Below are 21,426 nucleotides of genomic sequence, written 5' to 3' on the forward strand. Positions count from 1 at the left end.
AAGGAGATACAGCCAAACATTAAGAATGGTGTGGGAAGAGAGAATACAGGTAATTTTACTCTTCTATTTACTTTTGGGCATTTTCCACAGGTTCCATAACATGCGTTCCTTTAATATTGGGAAATTTGATAAATGCAACATCGAAAGGGATGGTTTTCAAAATCACCAATGACAAGAGGGTATGATTTCAAACACAAATAATGACAAGAAGGAAAAAGAGAGGAGGAAAAGCCAAAGTGTTAAATATAGTGAGTTACAAGTTAACGTTTTGGTTTATTTTAATGTAATTAGAGAAGTTTGGGTTTAAGAATATGAAAATCTGTAAAGCTGGTTATACTTTGAGTCACTGCTTACTTCTGTTAACCAACTACATTACCACCCTTAAGTACCTTAAGTTAGATAGAAACTCCGAAGCCATCTAGCGATTTCTCAAAAACACCTATCCCTGGGGCCACCCCTGGGAGTTTCTAGTTCAGGAGGTTTGGGGTGGAGTCTAGGAATCTTTCATGTGTTCAGCATATTCGCTGGGTGATTCTATATTTAGGAATCCCTGCACTAAGCATCAGGGAAGCTTTCTGTCTTGAGAGCCCTTGAACTTCTTCAGAAAACTCTCTCTTACCTGCCCTTGGATCATTACTGTTCCCGCAGTGTTGCTCTAGCTGCTGTGGTTGTGGCGGTCCCCTGGAGGGTTTGTGCGCAGAATCTAGAACCTTCAGAATCTAGAACCCAACAGACTGGCCCCTCTCCTCCCTTAGGCTTCACGGACTTACTAGAACACCACAAGCTGTGCCACGCTGAGCTGGGCTCCTCACAGGCCACAGTCTTCACCGTGATATATTGGCTTAGTGTCACCACTGATTCAGAGCCTCTCATCCAGTGGTCATTGTCTTTCAGCCTCTTTTTATAATGTTCTGCACTTGCTCCCCATTGATGCAAGCTCTCAGAGCTTAACCTCTGTTCCGAGCATTTCCTCTATTCCCCTGGAAGTCCCACCAGGTTGTAAACAAATGCCTCTATTTACCCTTCTCTGCATAGGCATTCCTTCTCTCTCCTCTTTTGTTTTGTTTTTTAAATCTGACTCTCTCCTGAGGCCACTTCTGTGGACCTCATTTGTTCAGATCTCAAGTGACCAGTAGGTAGTGTTAATATTCATCTGGAATCCCACCATCATTTCCCACCAGATCACTTACATTTTGGAGCAGAAAAAAAAAAAAAAAAACCTAAGGAGAACAAGAACTCTGATTTTGGGAATCATGGCATCTAACTCAGTGTCTTTTTCGTTGTTGTTGTTGTCATATAATGATTGACTTATAAGATATTTCTCAGATATCTTAAGTGTCAAGTGGCTTATATTCTTTCTCTCCATTCCAACATCTCCATGCCTGCCATCCTGGGTGACTTCCTTGGCTTTGTGGATGACCCATCTCTTAGCTACACTGATCCTGCCCTCCTCCTTCTCCATCATCCTACGGTTCCTATTCCAAGCTACAACCCTCCTACCCACCTACCACCATCACACACAGCCAGTCTGCTCTCCAACACTAGGGAGCTGAATTTTTTTTTTAAAAGATTTTATTTATTTATTTGACAGACAGATCACAAGTAGGCAGAGAGGCAGGCAGAGAGAGAAAGAGGAGGAAGCAGGCTCCCTGCTGAGCAGAGAGCCTGATGCGGGACTCGATCCCAGGACCCTGAGATCATGACCTGAGCCAAAGGCAGCGGCTTAACCCACTGAGCCACCCAGGCGCCCTGGGAGCTGAATTTGATAACATAAAAACTTCAAGAAGCTCAAAAAAAACTTCAAGAAGCTCATTTATTCCTTTATCTTAAGTCCAATATAAGAGCTACCCATATTTTGGTCCCTTTCTATTAGCCCTGAGAAACTCCCAAGCAGGAGATATCCTCAACCTCAAATGCACCAAAAGATAATGCACCAAATATGTTCCAGTATGTTGACACTCTCATTTTACCCTAGCCATTGTAACCATTCTGGATTTATTTCCTTCCCTAGCTAGACTAGAGCACATGGTTTACCAGTTTAATAATTCACTTCTCGGCATCCTTGAGTGTTTCCATCCCTTATCTTTTACTTCTTCACCCACTCTTAGATATTCCCACCTCTGGGTCAGTCCAACCATCCACATTCTCTCCTCTTAACTATGTATTGCCTTAGAAATACTAGATCAACAAAAATCACAAGTGTGTCATTAAAAATTCCAGCTGGACCCATGTCCACTTCCCTCTCTTAATCCCCTCTGGCTCTTCCACATATATGCTGCTCTCCTTACCAGACCCCTTCTCTTCGTATAGCAGAAGGCCTTGCTCCTACTTCGTGGAGAAGATCAAGACCCTCAAGAATGAATTTGGTATCCTCTTGTCTATGAACATATCTGCACAGTTGTATCTTTGCTTTCTTCTTTTCTGGCTCTTCTCCCCCAAGCAAATACCTTGACCTATATGTAAACTTCCTTCTGTAATTTGAAAAATCTTCACATCAACATCAAATACATTAGATCGGGTATTTATTAAATACCAGGTACCAGGTGGGGCAATTGGGAATATAGTGATAAATGGAATCCAGCTGCAACTGATGCCTCTTTTCCCATGAATTCCACATTCCTCTTTTACTTACTTAATTACAGAGGGAGCTGCCACATTACTGCCTGAATGGGTTAGAGTGGGCTAACCCAAGACTGACTCTCCGTCCTTCCACTGGGAAGTTCATAACTAAGACTGACAGTCAGAAGCAGACTGTAACAGGGTAACTGGGAAGTTTCTGGCAGTGGCCACTTTCTGCCATGTGGACTAGGACACAGAGCCATTGTGCAACAGATGTGAAATGGAGGCAGATTCAGAAAGATGGGCACAGACACGAGACTCTCCAAAAGATGATTTTCTGGGTTCTATAAAGCACTCCAGTTTCCAGTTCCATTCCTGAGACCTCAGGTCTGACTGCATCCTCGTCCTGAGATTCCAGGGTCCTTTCCATAAAATTTCTTTCTGCTTCAGACAGTATTTTGTGTTGGGTTTCTGTTGCTGGCAACCAAAAAGAAAGATCCTGTCATTCTTGCTGGAAAGCTGGACTGCCTCGTTTGGTGACTGCTTCTAGTGGGACCCAGCCATGTGTCCTTTGAGAAGAGAGAACTCGGTAGCCATTGTCAGGATGTGGCTTCTTATTTCCAGTCTTCATTAAGGTGTTACAAGAATGACACATGCTCAAATATAGCGGAAAGCTGCCTGAAAACCACAGGGCCAGGGTGTAACTCTATTCTGTGAAGTCCTTTTTGCATATTGCCGGTTGCTTGAGACTACTGAGGTCAGATAATCATGGGCCTTGCTGAATGACAGCTGTCAAATTATCTACTACAGTGTTTCAAAGCTATCAATTATCCCCTTGCTCTCTTGAATCTTCAACACTTCCCTCTCTATTGGCTCCTTGGATCAGCAGTTAACTTCACTCCACTCTTAACAAAATCCATTCTAGACTTCCCAACTCTTTCTTCCTATTGTAAGTAAACACCTTGGGGAAGTTGTTCATACTCAGCGACAAGCCATAGCAATCAGGTGGCCTTACTCTCTGCTGCAACTGCTCTTGTTAAGGTTGTCCATGACCACCTTAGCAGGAAATGTAACAGATGTTTTTCAGGTCTTACCTTACTTGACCTCTCCATCACTACGGACCACTCCTGCATTCCTGAAGCACTTTCTTCCCTTGGGTTCTGTGACACTACATGCTTCTGCTTTTCTTTTTATATGTCTGTTTGTTTCTTTGCAAGTTCTTTTTCTTTTCTGTACCTTAAATGTGTTGGTGTTCCCGGGTTTAGTCCTAGTCCTAAATCTTCCTCTCTGGTCTGAAACTTTCCCGGGGCAATCTCAACCACTTCTTGGTGTTACTGTATATATTGGGGTATAATCCCAGCCCTCTCCCCACTATAATTAGAAGAGACAGAGTCATCTTATACTCTCACCTTTAAAAAAAAGTCCTTCGTATTACTGGATGTTCTCTCAATTATTTTGAACATCAGAATGCTCTTTGGGGGAACATGCAGCAGCATGAAATAAATCCATTTTGTGTTTATATAGAAGCCACCTGACAGAATTGGTAAGAAACAAAGAAATTTTACACAGATTTAGAAATAAGTTCTAGGGAGATACCTTCAAATTTTCAAGTGTTGGATGTGCTCGAAAACAAGCTGTTAAGAGTCATTATGGAAAAAAATATATAGATGAATATGGGTATAGGATAGATGGTGTAGTGTCATTAGATACTGTAACGTGGAATAAAATTCTCAGTGACAATGTCACATATCAAGTCAAAAATTGAGGTGGAAGTAAAGATAATCTGTCTTGGGAAACCGCGTCAGAGACTCAAAATGTGACTCTGGTGATGATAAAAAGCCTGTGAAGAGTTTCTAGAAAATCATTTTTTAAAATTATATTTCATTAATAGTTTAAAGTATATAAGTGTAATTAAGTTAATGCATTAAATATTATCAGTAGTTCTCTGATTATTTCATCTACATCTCTAAAAGTTCATAAATTTAAGCTGGCTACAAAGTTTTATTGCGGGTGGATTTTAATTGGGAAAATGGGGCACGCTCTGTACTCAAAGGCATCTTATATTTAGGCATAGATAGTATATGCTGATGACTCACCTCCTGTCCAGTTCTCCCTGCTAAACCCCAGACCCAAATAACAAACAGTTTACTGACACTTCTACTTAGATGTCCCTTAGGCACTTTAAATTAAACTTGTCCAAAGTTAAACTCACATTTCCTCCCATCTGCTCCTCTTCCTAATTCCCCTCTCAGTGAATGTCACCACCTTCATTCCGATGCCTAAGCTGAAATCTGAGTCACCCTGGCCTCTGGTCTCCCACACACACCTCTGTCGCTTCTATCTATCTCCTAAATCTCTCTCTTATCTGCTCACTTCTCTGAACTCCCTCTGCTTTACTCCAGGCCCTCACCATCTCCTCCCCAGACTACTCTGAACAAAACCGGAACTGGTTTCGTAGGTCTTGTCTCCTTCCAATCTACACTTCATGAAGCAGCCGGCATGATTCTTCTAAAATGCAAATCCGATGTCAGTTCTCACTGCAGGATAGCTAACTCATCTTTGGCTCAGTTTAGAGACTGATGCTTCTTCCCTAATTCCCCAACCCCACCCTCCCTCTTCCCCCACAAACAATCTAGTCAGGTTAGATGCTCTTACTGTTTCCCACACTCCTTATCTTTCCTTACCATAACATTCTTCACACTTCTTTGTTACAACTCTTTCCTGCTAGACTGGGAACCTTGTCTATCTGGCTCACCATTGCGTTCCTTGAACACAGGGCAGAGCATGAGACACGGTGTTTTATAAATATTAAATGAACAAATGAATAATTTTATCTCAGCACCCAGCACAATATCTGGCAAAAAAAATATCTTCAATAATATTTGGTGCATTAAGAGGTTGTTGTGGAACTACAGATATATGATTAATTAAGCAACATGTAATGAGCAAAATTAATATTGTGTAGGCTTTGTCCTTAAAGAGCACATAGCCTTCTTAATTAGGCTTAATTCAGAGACGGCTCTCTAGAACAGGTGGCTTTGGGAGGAGAAAGGGAGAAATAAAAATTCTTACCTAGGGAAATGTAAAGGGTGAGTGTAAAAATGTCAACACTTGGGTAGGAGAAAATCTTGTGCCTACCACATGGGTAACTCCTAGTTAAAATTTTCTGTGTCTAGGAAGTGTTCTATATTCGGACCTACTAGTCAGGGGGCTAGCTTTCTTCTTCGCTACCTTGGATACTGGTATATGGCCAGGGAATCAGCTGCAGAATCTAATTACTGCCAGCAATTAAACACTGAAATATATTGCCTCTCTAAAGTTGGAAAATAATCCTTTTACTACAGAGAATAAGATTCTTACCAAGTTTTATATTCATTGGCTTTATTAATTTTTCATTTAATTTTTATATCAAAGTACGCTTAGAATAAATTTCACAAGAATATTTGGTCTAGTTATTTTTGGCCTGCACTTTGATAACTTATACCAACATACAAAGGCCAGTCTGTTTTCTTTGCTCTAAAACTTTCTTTGTGCTCTATTCCTTGAACATGGGCCTCATGCTCTAACTTACATGAAAAAAGTGTTAATTTCACAAACGGCTTAATATATCTCTGTAGATTAATAGTTTAGACTACATAAAATATGTTGATTAGCAGTATAAATGTGAATTGAAGTATTAGTTGAAAATCTTGTTGGGAGGATGAAAATGATAAATAAGATTCCTTAGGAAAACTCTCAGAGATGCCTTAGTAGAGAGAAGAGAGGTTAATGAATACAAATGCTAATTTTTTAGAGGGACTATCTACAGTGTCAGTTACATTACAATAAGAGGAGGAATCTGAATTCAAGTGTGTGCCTGGGGTTACTTTTCTTGAACTGATATAGGATCTATAACTTTTCATTTGGGGTTCCATCTATTAGTGGTTTATTAAAGTGAGCTTAATTAAAATTGTGGTTTAGTCACAAGTCAGAAGTACATGATTTAGTCACCCTATTTTACAGAAAGTGCTTTAAACTTTTTGACTTAACTCCAATGTACATGATGGGCTGAGAAGTTAGTGGCACAGTTCACAAAAATGAAACATGAAAATCAGTCTGATCTTTTATTAGCCACAACTCATAGTTCTTCTTTAAACTTCATTTTAGAAGTCACATACATTTTAGAGTTTTACCAACGAAAAATTTTCAGACTTAAAAAAAAATCTGAAAATTAACATTTGCGAGGCAATTTATGGTTTCCAAAGGGTTTTTCTCATTAATTATCTCAGAAAACTGAATAATCACATTATTCATGTGATTATTAAAGGTTAATTAAGCAAATACTTGTGAAGTAATTGGGAGGTAATCTATTTCTAATTTAACAGGTCAATCAGAGGTATTTAGGAAATATTTTGCTGGTTAACAACTCTAACCAAAACAAAAAGATATTTAAACGGTTTCTCTGGTGCAAAACAATAAGCATGTTTGTTCTTTTAGGAATCGATTGTTTCAAAGAACTGGGATGAGGGTTCCTAATTCCACCGTTTGGATGATCTAAGAGGTTTTATGAGGAGTCTGAGCTCTTCCCTCCTAATGTTAACGCAAACCTTATATTGCTTATTTTGGCACTTCTCAATAAAAGAAAACATTTGAAGAAAATAATTACGAGAAGGCACGCAGGGATGTGGAAATCAGAGAAATAGCCATCTTCTCGTGGGAAGCAACACATTTTGGTTATTGACTATGCAGAGCAGTGAACAAAAATCCAACTCATGTGAACAAGGAAGGCTTGAGTCTTCGAGCATTAACCACACAAAGAGATTTTCTTAAGTCTTCCATGGGTGCAGTTTATAAAATTAGCAGTATTCCCATCAGCAGTGTAACTACAAACTGCTTTCCCCTAACTCTGGGAAGCCTGGGTGCTGCCTCACGATGACCAAGGGTTCAAAATCACATTCCTCTCGCTCCCGGTTTACCGGCGAACCGCTCATCGCCAGATTCGACAGAGCGAAGTGCCCCGCAGAGGCATAGGTAAAAGGTCTGCTACAGCTAGAGGATCAGCACCGGGACGCCCTCGGGCTCAGGCTCGGCCCCCGTTCGGGCTGGAGGGGTGGACGCCGGGCACCTTTGTCTGCGCCCTGCTCCCCTGGACCGGGGCCGAGCGACGCCGGTGGGGGCGCGGGCCCAGCGGTCCGGGCGGGCCTCGGCCCTTCCCGGGGAAGCGCGCGGCGAGGGCGGCCCGGCCTGGAAGCCCGAGGTCAGAGGCGGCGCGGTGGGCCCCCTCCCACGGGAGCCGCGCCAGGTCCCAGCAAGAGCCGGGCGGGATCGCTATTGTTTTTGGCGAGCACATAAATCCCCGCGCCGACCCTCTGCGCACCCAGGTTTCCTCCCGGAGGCCATTCGGTTTCCTCTGAGGCCCTATATAGAGGCCCTGGGCCCAGGCTGAGGAGAGGTGCGATCCCGCTCCGGCCTCCTGGACAAGCCAGAGCTTCGAGCGCCTCTCGCCCCCAGTCTCCGCAGCCCGAGGAGTCAGAGGAGGTGAGAAAGGGGGCGATTTCTCCCTGGGGCGAGGAGCCCGCGGCTGGGGCGCGCATGGACTAGGGGCTGCGGCGAGCGGGCGGCCGCGGCGAGGAGGAGGAGGATCCGCTTCTCCGGGGTTTCCCTGACGCCAGCAGCAGCGCCCGGCGCGCGCGCCCCGCTCCCGTCCGCGGCTCCGGGGGGAGGGGGAGGGGAGCGCCGCTGCGGCCGGCTAGGCTGCAGCCGGGATTGGAGCGGGGGCGGGCCGCGCACGGAGCCGAGGGGGTGCGGGCGAGGGAGGCGCGCGCTTGCGCGTGCGCGTGTGTGCGCGCCCCGGGCCCCCGCCCCCCACCCCCGCCGCCTGCGGTCTCCGCCCCCCTCGCGCTGGTGTGTGGAGCCGGAGTCGGCGGCGGGTGGCGGCGCCTGGAACCTGGAGACCGACCGCCCCCCACCCGCCCCGACTCAACCCGGGCCCGGAATGTACTGACTCTTCCCCCTCTCTGCTCTCCTCCCCTCTCCGCCCCCCTGCAGGAGGGAGGCGCCCCCGAGTCTCCCCTCCCGCGAGAGGGGCCGCGCGGGCCGGGCCGGGCGGAACAGTGGCGGCGGCGGCCGGGGGAGCCGAGCCTGCAGCGAGGGACCGGCTGAGGCGCGCGGGAGGGAAGGAGTCGAGGGCTCCGCGGCGCTGCCGCTGCCGCTGCCGCTGCCGCTGCCGCCGCTCGCGGGGCAGAGATGGCGGCGGAGCGGGGAGCCCGGCGACTCCTCAGCACCTCCTCCTTCTGGCTCTGCTGCTTGCTGCTGCTCGGGCGTCCGGCGCCCACCGCGGCCGCCAGGAGCGGCTCCCCGCCGCAGTCCCCAGGTAAGCGGGGGCGCGGGCCCCGGAGGCGCGGGGTGGGGGCGGGGGCGCGGCACCCGCACGGCACCGGTGGCTGCGGTGTTTTTGTTTAGGATCCTGGAGGAAACGTGCAGGAACTTCTCTGCCTCGGCTCGGGTTGCCAAAGAGAAAGGGGGTAGCGCGGGGTGGAGAGTGAAGTAGGCGGGCGAGGGTGCCGCCGGGGGAGGGGCGGCCGCGGGGGCGCGTCGGGGGCTCCCGGGTCTAGTTCTGCGCTTTGTACCCGGAGGCAGGTTCACCCCTCGCCTCCCTCCCCTCCCCCAGGCTCATCCCACTTGTAAGAGTGGGACATTCTTGTGCTCACACAAGCACCAGTAGAGGCCACTACACACCTCATTAAATAAACAATCGCACGGCCAATTCATTAATTTTCAGGAAAGGAAGGGGGAGGGGGGGCCTCGAACTCCGCATTTCCTGGCTAGGGATTTCCCTGCGAGGTCCCAGGGAAGCGCTGGCAGATCTCGAGGGACACCTCGTGCGGGGATGGTAGCCCCGAGGCTGCGGAAGAGAGAGGGTGTCTGAGGGGCACAATTGCCCCCTCACAACCGCTAGTGTTGACTTAACGATGAGGGCGCCTTGGAGAACCGCTCCAGCTGATTATATCTGTTAGTGTTTCCGTTATGAAATGCTGCTGCTTTCCTGGGGATTACAACTCTATTTACAGCCTGGTAACTGCTCTTAACCTAGGGAATTGTCTGAGCACCAGATTTTAAGTACTTTGTGTTTCCGAGTGGCAATGTATATATTTAGCCCGAAAAGCCCTTTTCAGGTGTTATTTTTAAATATCATAGATTATTGAAATTACCTGCGTCCCTGTTTAAGGAGGCCAATGAACAGACGCCAAGCCTGCCTGTTAGAAGACCTTACAGGGTAGTTGAGGAGCGGGACACACTCAGCAGTTGAAGGGCAAATTAGCATGTAATCTGACTAAATTGTTTGACCAAGGTGGTGTATTGTAAAACTTGACAAAACTCTCACCTACTAGTACGAGATCTGAAATTTTTGCACTTGAACGTCATCTGTTCAGGCGCAGTGGCAGCTTTTAACCCCCAAGCCTTTACTTGTTTTTCGGATTCATACTGAATAATACTTAAAATCACACTGCAATTGTAACTTGACTGATAAACTTTCTTTTGATTTTCTTGCAGAGTGTTATTAGCTCAAAAGAAAAGCTTTAAACCTGAATACCAGTGGGCTTTATCTAAACAGCCATATATAAACATTAGCGTTTTAGTATCAAACCTGCCCTTGCACATTTAGCCTGTACCTGGGTTAGAATACACATTTTGGGCCTGAAATGTAGGTTTACTGATCCACCCTTTCTATTTTTGTGGATGGGCAAGAGAAATGTAACTATTTTGGAAGGCGGATTCCTTCATACTCTTAATTTTATATGTCGTTCCTATTATATTTGTTTTAAGTAATTGGTGGAGATTCTTTAGAATTTTGTCAGTAATTCTGTAAGTAAATAAAATGTTAATAATTTTATTAGGTTAATAAAAGTCATGTAAGCAGTCTCTTAGAAGTGGTTGAAACATGTATTTCAACACTGATTCAATTGATGGCTTTTATTTTGTGACGGTGAGGTGCAGACATTGCTTAAATGTGTGTCCTGCCTTCATGGAGCTTCCAGTCTGGTGAGTGGGTAGAAAAGATCTGTTAAACTACCAATTATGTAATTAAGCACTAGAAAGGAAAAGAATGGGTTTTGAGAAAGGGTATACTGCCAGGACCCAATCTAGTCTGGGTGTCAGGGTGTTGGAAAAGTGAGATCCGAAGGGGGAGGAGGTCTGGAGGTGGGGAGGCTCACAGCTAGTTAGTGGTATAAGTAGAGACTAGAACACATATCTGATTCCTGGTTCAGAGTACTTTGAATATGCCATCCTGCTTTATTTCTCATTTCTGCAATAAGAAGGGGCTGGTCAGTTCTGTTACAAGCTGCAGGGAGATGGAGGAAACTGAGAACTGAGTTAAGTGGCATCTGAAACAAGGGGTCGGTAGATCCTGTGTCATTTTTCAGTGGTTTTAATTTTTTATTTTTGTGAAGGGGTAGACGCAAACCTTTCTGTGGGGGATTACAGTGAGTAGGTGGCAGGGTGATGGAGGTATTTGGTAGAAAAGGGAGAAAATTAGGGTGTGGGACAGTGGGATAAATGTAGTGGTTTTCCAGTTTAGGGTAGATTTTGAGGAGGACAAAGGAGGGAGATGAACTAGTGATGAAAAATGGTCAGCTGTAGAGGGTTGGAAATGATTAGGCACACTGGCTGGTTTTAGGAAGGAAGGAGAGGAAGATTTCTGAGAAAATGAGTAGGGACATCGGGAAAGAAGTCAGGACAGAGCAGCCTGCCTGTGCTGTGCAAGGCTTCTCTAATCAGAGTGAGGGCTAAGGAATGGTGATGCAGTAGAGTTGAGATGCAAGAATGGGAAAAGTAGGAAGTCAGTATTGAGAGGTCAGATGAAATCAGTTTGAATTTAAAGTCGACCAGATGGCACCTGGGTGGCTCAGTTGGTTAAGCTACTGCCTTCTATTCAGGTCATGATTGTGGAGTCCCAGGGTCAAGTCCTGCATCAGGCTCCCTAACGTTACCCCTCTCATGCTCTCTCTCCCTCATTCTCTCTCTCAAATAAATATATAAATAAAATCTTAAAAAAAAAAATGAAGTAGACCAGATGATCTATTTCCAGTTTCTTCAGCAACTTTCTATATGCCAAGAGCAGAATTAGTGAAGTTTTAATCATGTGTTGGTTTTTTTATGAGTTACATGAAATATGTAGAAACCTTTTAAAAAGCTTTATACTAGAGTAATTGAATATTCTATTCCTTGGTCACAATGCAAGAAAGTGTTGGGACAATGTCGTAATGACGGTGAGGCTAACCTTATTCTAGTCTTCAGGGGTGTACTGTAGCTACATTTCTCCTTTATGGGAACAGTCCTCTTGTCAACATCCCACATGGATGTCACTATCTGTCTGAATCATTGACTTGATGATGTGATTTGTTACCTCACAGGGTGGTCTGTTCCTGTTTTGAATAACTTTTTCCAGTAAACACTGCTTTATGCTGCACTTTTAACTTTAATTTTCAACCATCCCACTCTTCTTGATCCCCCCCCCCCTTTTCTCACCTTTTTCGGCATCTCTCTGTTAATTCATCTTTTGTGATCAGTTCATTATTTGTTATTCAGGTTTTTCTTTCACTCCCTTATTAAATGTTGGCATCAAAGATGATCTGTCTTGTCCTTATTGCTACCTGTAAGCTAATGACTCTCTTGTCCACTCTTCTTTATGTGCCATTCAGTAGCTTCTCTGAATAGGCACCTTATGTTACACAAGAACAAAGGTAAACTCATTTTTGCTCCCCTTCCCTCCTCCTTCACTCATCCCCTTTCTGTAGACAATAACAAACCAATTCCTGGCCCTGGGCTCTCACATTTTTGAATGATTGCATAGACTTGTCTTTCTGCATTACCTGTTTTGGGCATCTCTGTGAGCCATTCACCCAAGTTGAGATCTAGAAGTCATCCTGGACGCTCCCCTTTTTCTCATTCTTATAGCCCATACTTCTATTTGATTTTTACCTCCTAGATATTTCTTGAATCTGAATCTTTTCATCATCATCCCCACCTAGACTAACAATAGTAGCTTTGTAATTCATCTCTGTATCTCTGCTCTTACCCTCCAGACATCTGTCTTCCCACCGGAATGAGTTTTCCTATGTCCTTTTCTGAGTATGCCATACTTCTACTTAAAATATCTTATTAGTGTTCCACAGCTTGAGTGTCAGAGTCCTTGGCATGAGGATCGTGAGGCCTTTTGTGTTCTTTACCACTGGCCTCTCCCATCCTTGAATTTAAAGCCTCATCTCTTGGCACCTCTAATGTGTATACCTACCTGGTGTTCCACCGCTTTGAGTTTATTGCAGAGCTTCACGTCCCCATGCCTTTGGCATGCTGTCCCTCCTCCTCTTCCTCCTGCTGCTGCTTCTCCCCCCTCCTTCCCTCCCCCTCTCCTTTTTCTTCTTCTTCTTTGTCCTTTCTTCCTGTTAATGCCACTTCTCACCTTGTCTACTTCTGAGATTCCTGTTCATCATTCAGTGAGTTTTTCTCTGCTATTCCCCTGCCCAAAAAGAGTTGTTATTAGCTGTGTTCTCATAGCTTTCCAAGTACTTGTCACTTTGAAGTCTCACGTCACTTACTTTCTTGACTCCTCAACTTGTCTGGACCTCTTGACGATTGGGACTTCTCTTATTTACCTTTTGTGTACCTGGTGTAGCAGAAGCATCTGGAACAGAGTGGATAACTGGTAAATGCTGATTGAATGTTGAATTGCCTTTGTTTTTACCCTTTAGGGCCATATATATGTGCAAGTCTGATTTCTTTGTGTGATGGCCTTTCACACGTTTAATGACAACATTTGTGTATGTGCAGGTATGCCACTTTCCCTTCCTTATCTAAGTGAGTTACCCTTTGTTCCTTCAGCCACTCTTCACATTACTTACTTTTCTGACCCTTTGTGAACTTGGCCATCCTCACCTGGATATGCTGCAGTTTTAATGTTTATTAGTTTTGTCGCCTTTGGAAAGATGAGTGATTTTACTGAGTCTTCTGTAGAGAGAGACTGATACCCTGCTCTACTTGCCTAACATGATGAGGTATAAAAGAATTTGTAGATTTCCAGGCAGAATGTTCAAAGGACATAAGAAATGTGGCTATTCTTACCTAGCACACTGTATGAAAATTAGTATGTGATGTGGGATAGTGAAAAAAGACCTAGGATATGTGGCAGAGGATTTGGGATTCACTCATGGTCCATAGCTCCTCTTGTATCTGTTGAGGGCTGTAGGTAACCTTGCTTACCTAAATGGATTGTCAGCAAAATGAAATATAAACTGCTTATAAACTGTAAAGTGCTGTATCTTTGTGGGATGGTTTTATCATTTCTTTTTGAAACTTCAAAAATACTATAATTCTATTAAATTTTTTGGAAGTGTAGATTTTTTTTCTGTTGGTTTAATTGATCATTGTTGGTTTATGGTTTTTCTCTACACTAATAAATGTTGGGGTAACATTAATCTCATTATATATGGTGCTCTAGGCCCTATTTAATAGTCATTTCCCCGGGGTGCTTGGGTGGCTCAGCCATTAATATCTGCCTTCACCTCAGGTCAAGATCCCAGGGTCCTGGGATCGAGCCCCACATCAGCTCCACATCGGGCTCCCTGCTCAGCGGGAAGCCTGCTTCTCCTTCTCCCACTCCCCCTGCTTGTGTTCCCTCACTCACTGTCTCTCTCTCTCAAGTAAATAAATAAAATCTTAAAATAGTAGTCATTTCCCAAACACTTTACTTTATTAATGACTTCTGCGTGATTGGGAGGTATTTACGATATCATTGGTAGGGGTTTTGGCTTCTAGGTAAAATTGTATGACTAATGGGAGAACAGAAGATATGACCATATATAAGATCAAGTTGACCAGATAGCTACCTGAGGTAATGAAAAGTCTAGTGTTGATGATTTTACAAAATTGACTTTGTCATGGAACATAAGCCAGTGAAAGATATTAAAATATAACCCCAATTTTGGATTCATTAAAATGAAAAGAGTTTTTTGATTAAGAAATTTTGGAAATAGAGACTAAAGTCATTTAGACCCACTAGTGTAATTTTGTCATATTTCTTTCTAATCTCTGTTAATATGACACATCAGTGTTACATTATAATCATAATGTATGTACGACTTTAAATGTAGATGTTCTGTCTTAACATTATGCCAGCTTTTGGTTGCTATATTATCTTTAAATTATTTTTAAAATTTATTTTAAAATATGTAATTATATGTTTGAAGTAAAACAACATAGAAGTAAAGTATCACTTCTACCAACAAATACCTTTTTTACCCATAAATAACCACTTTCAGTATTTTTTCTCCTGCATTTACGGATGTATGTACAATTGTATTTTTTTTTTTTTTTTTTTTTTAAAGATTTTATTTATTTATTTGACAGAGAGAGATTACAAGTAGGCAGAGAGGCAGGCAGAGAGAGAGAGGAGGAAGCAGGCTCCCTGCCGAGCAGAGAGCCCGATGCGGGACTCGATCCCAGGACCCTGAGATCATGACCTGAGCCGAAGGCAGCGGCTTAACCCACTGAGCCACCCAGGCGCCCCTACAATTGTATTTTTTACATATAAACAGGAACATACTATTTATTGCTTTTCAACTTGATCTTTGTTTTAAACAGTGTGTTGGAGATCTTTCCAGGATGTATAGACTTTTCTATAACCATTATTGAAAATGTCTGTATAAATACTGCAGTGAATGAACATGGGGTTAATAGCAACAAATTAGAGTAGTATTTATTGAACATTCACTGAACTCCAGGTACTGTGCCAACCTCTTCTACATGCATTAATTCTTTCACCTTGTGAGGCAGATGGTAACATCCACCCATTCTACAGATGAGGTAACTAAGTCTCACTTATTAAGTGACCAAAGGTCCCACAGCTCTCCTGTGGAGAAATTGTCATTTGAATCCAGGTCTTTTCAGCTCCAAAGCTTATGCTTTTTATTTTACTGCATGCTGCTTCTAATTATTTATTTTCCTGTTATGGGTGGATGTTGAAGTTGTTTTTGGTATTTTGCTATCATAAAAAATGCTATCATGAATATCTTTCTGCATATGGTGTTTCCCTTCTATTTTTTGGATCCCCACATAGGGAATTATTGGTGAAAGATCATTTTTGTGTGCATATGAGAGTCAAGTGTCCATTTATTATAGACGAGTAATGATAACATTAAGAGTAATACCATTTGCTAGTACTTCTACAACTTTTTCAAGGTATATTCACCTTTAATTGTGAACTTTGAATACTTCAGTCCATTATTTTAAAATGCAGGTCCTTAGCTTCTCTGCTTCATCTGTTAACTGCAGAGGTTAATTACCTAATTAATAGGTAATCTCAAAGGTCCCTTCTCCCAACAAGTTTCTATAACTCTGAAGTCTATAAACTTGAGCCGTGGCTATCTAAATGACCTCGGTTCAGTTCTTGTGTTTGAACACTGCTCCTTTCTGTTCTTGGATGCAAGAATTAACCTTTTGTCATTCTCTGGAGCTCCAGTTATGGCACATCTTCTTTTTCTGATGTGAAGTTGGACGTGATTAGGGAAATCTTTTAAGTTGCTTGTAAACAGGATTGTGTATGATTTTGTATAAAAATAACTTTGTGGCCGATTTCAAGAAATAAAGATTTAAGTGTTGCGAAATCGTGAGATATTTTAAGTTGCAGGGTTCCCGGAAATAGTAGATGCTTACTCTCAGGCTTTGTGAGTGATATACGTAAATTGCCCAGGTTATAGATGCTGGAATGAGCAGGTTGTGATTCCTTCTTTTGATACCCTCATGTAAAGAAAGGAGAGAGAGAGAGAGAGAGAGAGGTAGTAGTTATATATGTTTAACTTTATGGAAATTGGTGCTTGAATTCTCCTTGAAAGGAGTTAGCATTTGGGCAGTCCGAAAGTCAAATGTGTGTGGTTTTTTTGCTTTTCCTCTTAAAAAGAACCATGAAAGTACCTTCTTTAAAATGGTTTCATAGCAAGAATTTTTTTTAATAGCGAGAATTTTTAAATTTAATTTTCCAGTCAGTTTATCTATAGCCAAAACTAAAAATTTAGGTAATTCTGGCTAGTTGCAAACATTTTATCAATGGTTAATTGTGCACAAAGCTATAAACTGTGGAGATCCTAAGATGAATTGGACATGGTTTCTATCCTTAGTATGCCTTGGTCTAATAGCAGAGATAAGACATCCCCACAGGTAATAGATAACTTGATTTGGAGGGAGAAACTGTCATTACTGCCGTAGGTGGAAAAACAGATTCTGGAATCATTGCATTCCTGTTAATAGTAATAGTTCTGCTTTCTTTCATAATTTTGGTTCGTAGCTTTTGAATATTCCTACCTTAGTTTTACCAAGTCAGTAGACTAGAAGTCTCAGAGGAAGTTGTTTTTCATTTCTTCTAAGTGAAATGGTTACTGGAATGTTTAAATATATGAGAATTCTAATAATGGCACCATCTGAGGGGGCAGCTACTTCCATGTCTGTGGGAAATGTGGAGATTGATTATACTGGTTTTCAGAATTTATTATTGGTCAGTAATAGCCAGTAAAACTTGGTGATGAGTCCTGAGCAGAGTGAATTTTTAACATGATACTACATGGAAACTGGATACAGAATATTGTTTTTCAGCTGTAGAGGAAGTGAAAAAAAAAAAACACCTAGGGGCGCCTTTGTGGCTCAGTCAGGTAAGCATCTGCCTTTGCTCAGGTTGTGATTCCAGGGTCCGAGATCAAGCCTTGCATTGGGCTTCCTGCTTATCCAGGAGCCTGCTTCTCCCTCTCCCTCTGCCCCTCTTCCTGCTCATGCACGCTGTTTCAACACTCTCTCTTTCTCTCAAATAAATAAATAAATTAAATTAAAAAAAAGCAACAACCAACTAGACTTATTTTGTTATATAAGGTCTAGTTAAGATAATAACATTATAATTATAAATTTAGGGATAGAATCACAAATGATGTTCTATTGATAACGTTTTATTCATAGCATAACTTTTAATGCAGCAACTAAAATTTAAGGGTTTTTTTGTTAATTCTTCAAAACATTTGAAATTTGAGGTGGCTTTTCCTAAACTATGTGTAGTATTAATATCTAAGGGATTGTTATTTCTTATGGCAATAACCCCCTTATTAATAGCCTCCTCACCTACATAGAATTCACCCATATGCACCCTTATGTTTAGAATACAACTGAAGACTAGGGAATGAGAGAAATTAGTTTTCAAAGTCCGTGCACCAAAGTAAGTTTCTCGGAGTCCCAAAGGTTCTGTTTAGAGCCTATTTCTCTTTAATTCATGTGGATTTCTAACAGATTGTACTATCTGATTTCTAAGCCCGTTGCTGATCAAAAGTGGGTAGAGGCTAACTTGGGAATGCCCCCTAACAACAGCAAGTTGTGACCTTTGTAAGGAAGGAGATTTAAAATAAACATAAGAATGCAAAGATCTTCCCTTAAACAGAATAATTGTCTCAGCCATGTTGAAGAAAGTTTCTTTCCCTCTCTGTCACTGCTAATGGATTTTGCCTGCCCTTTGCCCTTTCCTTGCCCGTTGTACTATAGATACAGTTGCTGTTTGGGAGATCTGTCCAACCTTCCAAATATCTGGAGTCTCATCTCACCTCAAAATAGTATGGGCCAGGTTGACACCTGAGGTGGAGAATAGGAAATGTGAATAGGAAGAGAGGTGAGGTGGCAGGACATGAAAATGAAAATGAAAACAGTATAAAACTTCAAACTATGTAAAATAAAAAGTGAAATCATACATTTCAACCTTCTCCCCAGGGATAATTACTTTTAATATCTATGGACTTTTTCTTTTTTTCTTTCTTTCTTTTAAAGATTTTATTTAATTATTTGAGAGTTGAGGACGGGCAGTGGGAGAGGGACAAGCAGACTCCAGGTGAGCAGGGAGCCTGGCAACACAGGGCTCTATCTGAGCACTCTGGGATCATGACCTGAGCTGAAGGCAGACACTTAACCAACTGAGTCACCTAGGTGCCTTGGAATTTCTGTTTTATATGTACAGTTAAATATTTTAAACATATAATACATATATAACAACTAATGCATATATAAACTGGCAGTTTATATATGCATTAGTTGCATATATGGGTTATACTGTGCATACTGTCTTCAAGCTTGTTTTAAAGACATCTTTCCATGTAAGTACATACAAATTTATCACAGCTATTTTGATAGCCGTATGGTATTTTATAGACATATAATACTTAATATAACCGGTTCCAATTTGATGCTCCTAATTTTTTTATTGCAGACATATGCAGTCAACCCATTTTTACAAATATCTTTGTGTACATGTTCAAATATACTATAGAATGAGTTTGTAGATCAGAATTGTAGGGTAAAAGAGCAGGTGTATTAAAATATTTGATAGTTATTTCCAGATTGTTCTCCAAAAGGCTGATTTACTCCTTTCAACAGCGAGGGAGAGAGTGCCTGTTTCCTCACACATTTGCCAAGTAGTAGTTACTTTCAGACTTCTTAGTCTTGACAGTTTGATAGACAAAAAAAGCGTATCTCTTTGAATTTTATATTTTAAAATTGTTAATGGAGTTGAGCGTCTTTTCAGATTTTTATTGATGGTTTGTTTCTGAAAACTGGTCTTTTGTTCATATTCTTATATTCATTCTTGAGTCTTAGGTTCATTTATAAATATAAATTAAACAATACATAATTAAGAATGGGAACAATTTTAAATTTTATAATTTTCAAAACACTCATTGTTTGCGATTTTTAACTTAATGAGAAGCGAACTGAGTAGTTAAGTCAGTCTGCTTATCTGACTTCTGCTAACCACTGCTCGTGTTCACTTGATATGGATTCATAAGCTTTCAAGCTGTTCTATTTTATTCACTGATTTGAGAGAAAAATAGGAATTGAAACAGGTCCAATACCTCTTTTAAGACAGGATGAGAAACTTCGGTTTAGAGTAAGTTCAGTTAATCAAATACTTGAATGCCAGTTTGGCTCAAGGTACTGAAGTGGTTTCAAGTGGAAAATGGATGAAGAATGTAGCAGAAGAAACAAGTTCAAGGGACAGGATATTATTTCCATTCTGGACACCTTGAGTCTGAGATGCTAGCAGAACATCTCTGTAAAGGCCTCGCAGAATTAGGCTCAGGTGAGAAGTCTGACTAGCTGTCTTGGCTAGAAATGTAGGTTCAGGAATTACCTAGATAGATGTTCGTCATGAGGGTAGATCATACCACTAAGGAAAAAGGAAACAGAGGGCAAAGACTGGAGCATACACTCATAGTAGGGTGTCCTAAGGAAGGGAAATATTACCTTGTCTACAGAAGAAAAGTACCTAGAGTCAACATAATAAAACTCACTCCACTTACGGATATCTTATTCACAAATCTCGATATGAATAAATGGGATAGTGCCAAAGTAATACTGATTCTTTTCCTTACCCCCATGTGCATGGTGTGGCTTTGGGTTAGAGTGCTAGAGAAGGAAAGGGGAAGCTTACAAGGACAATTCTGAACAACTTTAAGTTAAAAAAAACCACACACACGCATATTCATTTACCATCCTTTTGGACTGAGGTATGAGATGAATGAGTAGATACGTGTTTGTCTTAGAGCCTGGTTTATCTGAATCACTCATTAAATGTAAACCATTGTTATGGTTTTTTTGTATTTTATAAACGATGAAGAGCCTCGCTAAAAATATATGAAAGTTAACTTGTGCTTATATAATTTGTTTTATATTTTTACTTGATGGATGTATATAAATGTTAAATTGTTAGGTTGTTAAATGAGGGTGCATATGTTGAGGACGATGAAGATTTTAGTTTTGAGCAGTTGGTTAAATTTCTTAGGGGAGGTAGGTTTTGACCTGGTTTTGAAGGCACGGAGAGGCTTTTTAGATGGGTCGGGGTTTTTTTGACAAGAAGGTTGAAGTGAAGAGCAATAAGATTTGAGGCTCAGTAAAGGCAAATTCAATTGAAATGTTCTTGATCAGTGACCCATTTCTTGAAAGGTTCATTTTTTTATTCTGAAATTTATCACTTGTTATGAAGTGGAGGGGTGATTATTAGATGATGAAGTCATAGGCCAGATCATCTTTTAAAGATTGCAGTGCTGAAAAAGAAGCTGGAGACGGTGCTTGTTGCAATTTTTAATGCCTGAAGATTAACCTTATCATTCCATGTCTCCTTCTTAAGATTTTATTTATTTTTTGCAAGATGTTGTGGGCATCTTTTATGAAACATTGATTTCTCTGGAGTTCATTCAAAGTCACAGAAAGAAGCTTTGGAATAATGGGTCTTATGACATTCTGAGGAGTTAATTTTTGCCACTTTTTGAAGAAATCTTTGCTTTTTAGAAAATTTTGTGGCAGTTTTGTGGAAGAGTGAATGTCTTTCTTCAGAGTAGCTGTAGTCAAGTAGAGGTTTTGCAGCTTCAGAATCAATCGTTAACATTTGTGGGAGGACATATCAGATGACTTGTGCTACTAACAATTGTGCTGCTAACTTGGTAGTTCCATTTTGTTCACACTTAAGTTTTAAAATTCGCCTCTGCATATGCATATTAACTTGACCTTGACATAAAATTCCTCTATCACAGTCTTTTTCTTTCAGAACTCAGTGGATAGTTCTCCCTGTATCCCCCACATTCAATATTGTACATAGTAATAATGTCTACTACATCTTTTTAATTTTTAAATCTGTATAATTGTAGAATCTTTTATTATTATTATTATTTTTAGTGTTGTGGACTTTGAGATACATAATTTTCACCAGGGTGAGACAAGGTGGGAGTTTATTAATTGATGTTTTTTTCCATCCTGGTACAGTGGAGCTGCATTTTAGTTAGGGATTAGATTTAAAGTCAGCAAATAATATGAAAA

General features: G+C 41.5%; 1 protein-coding gene across 8 annotated transcripts in view; it reads left to right on the forward strand.

Annotated features, from left to right (window-relative positions):
* Positions 1-8,480: 8,480 nt before the first annotated feature.
* The window catches only part of NEO1 (neogenin 1), a 238,380-nt gene continuing 225,434 nt past the window's right edge, over positions 8,481-21,426 (forward strand). For 5 of the 8 annotated variants that reach the window (XM_044231480.1, XM_044231487.1, XM_044231483.1 and 2 more), the window contains exon 1: positions 8,481-8,911. In XM_044231480.1, coding sequence (XP_044087415.1) covers positions 8,785-8,911 — 127 coding nt within the window. In that variant the 5' untranslated portion in view covers positions 8,481-8,784. The remainder of the gene's footprint in view (positions 8,912-21,426) is intronic. The other 3 variants (XM_044231482.1, XM_044231485.1, XM_044231486.1) reach the window with 1 other exon arrangement.

The sequence above is a fragment of the Neovison vison genome, chromosome 13 (genome assembly GCF_020171115.1).
Source record: "Neovison vison isolate M4711 chromosome 13, ASM_NN_V1, whole genome shotgun sequence".
Classification (NCBI taxonomy): domain Eukaryota; kingdom Metazoa; phylum Chordata; class Mammalia; order Carnivora; family Mustelidae; genus Neogale; species Neogale vison.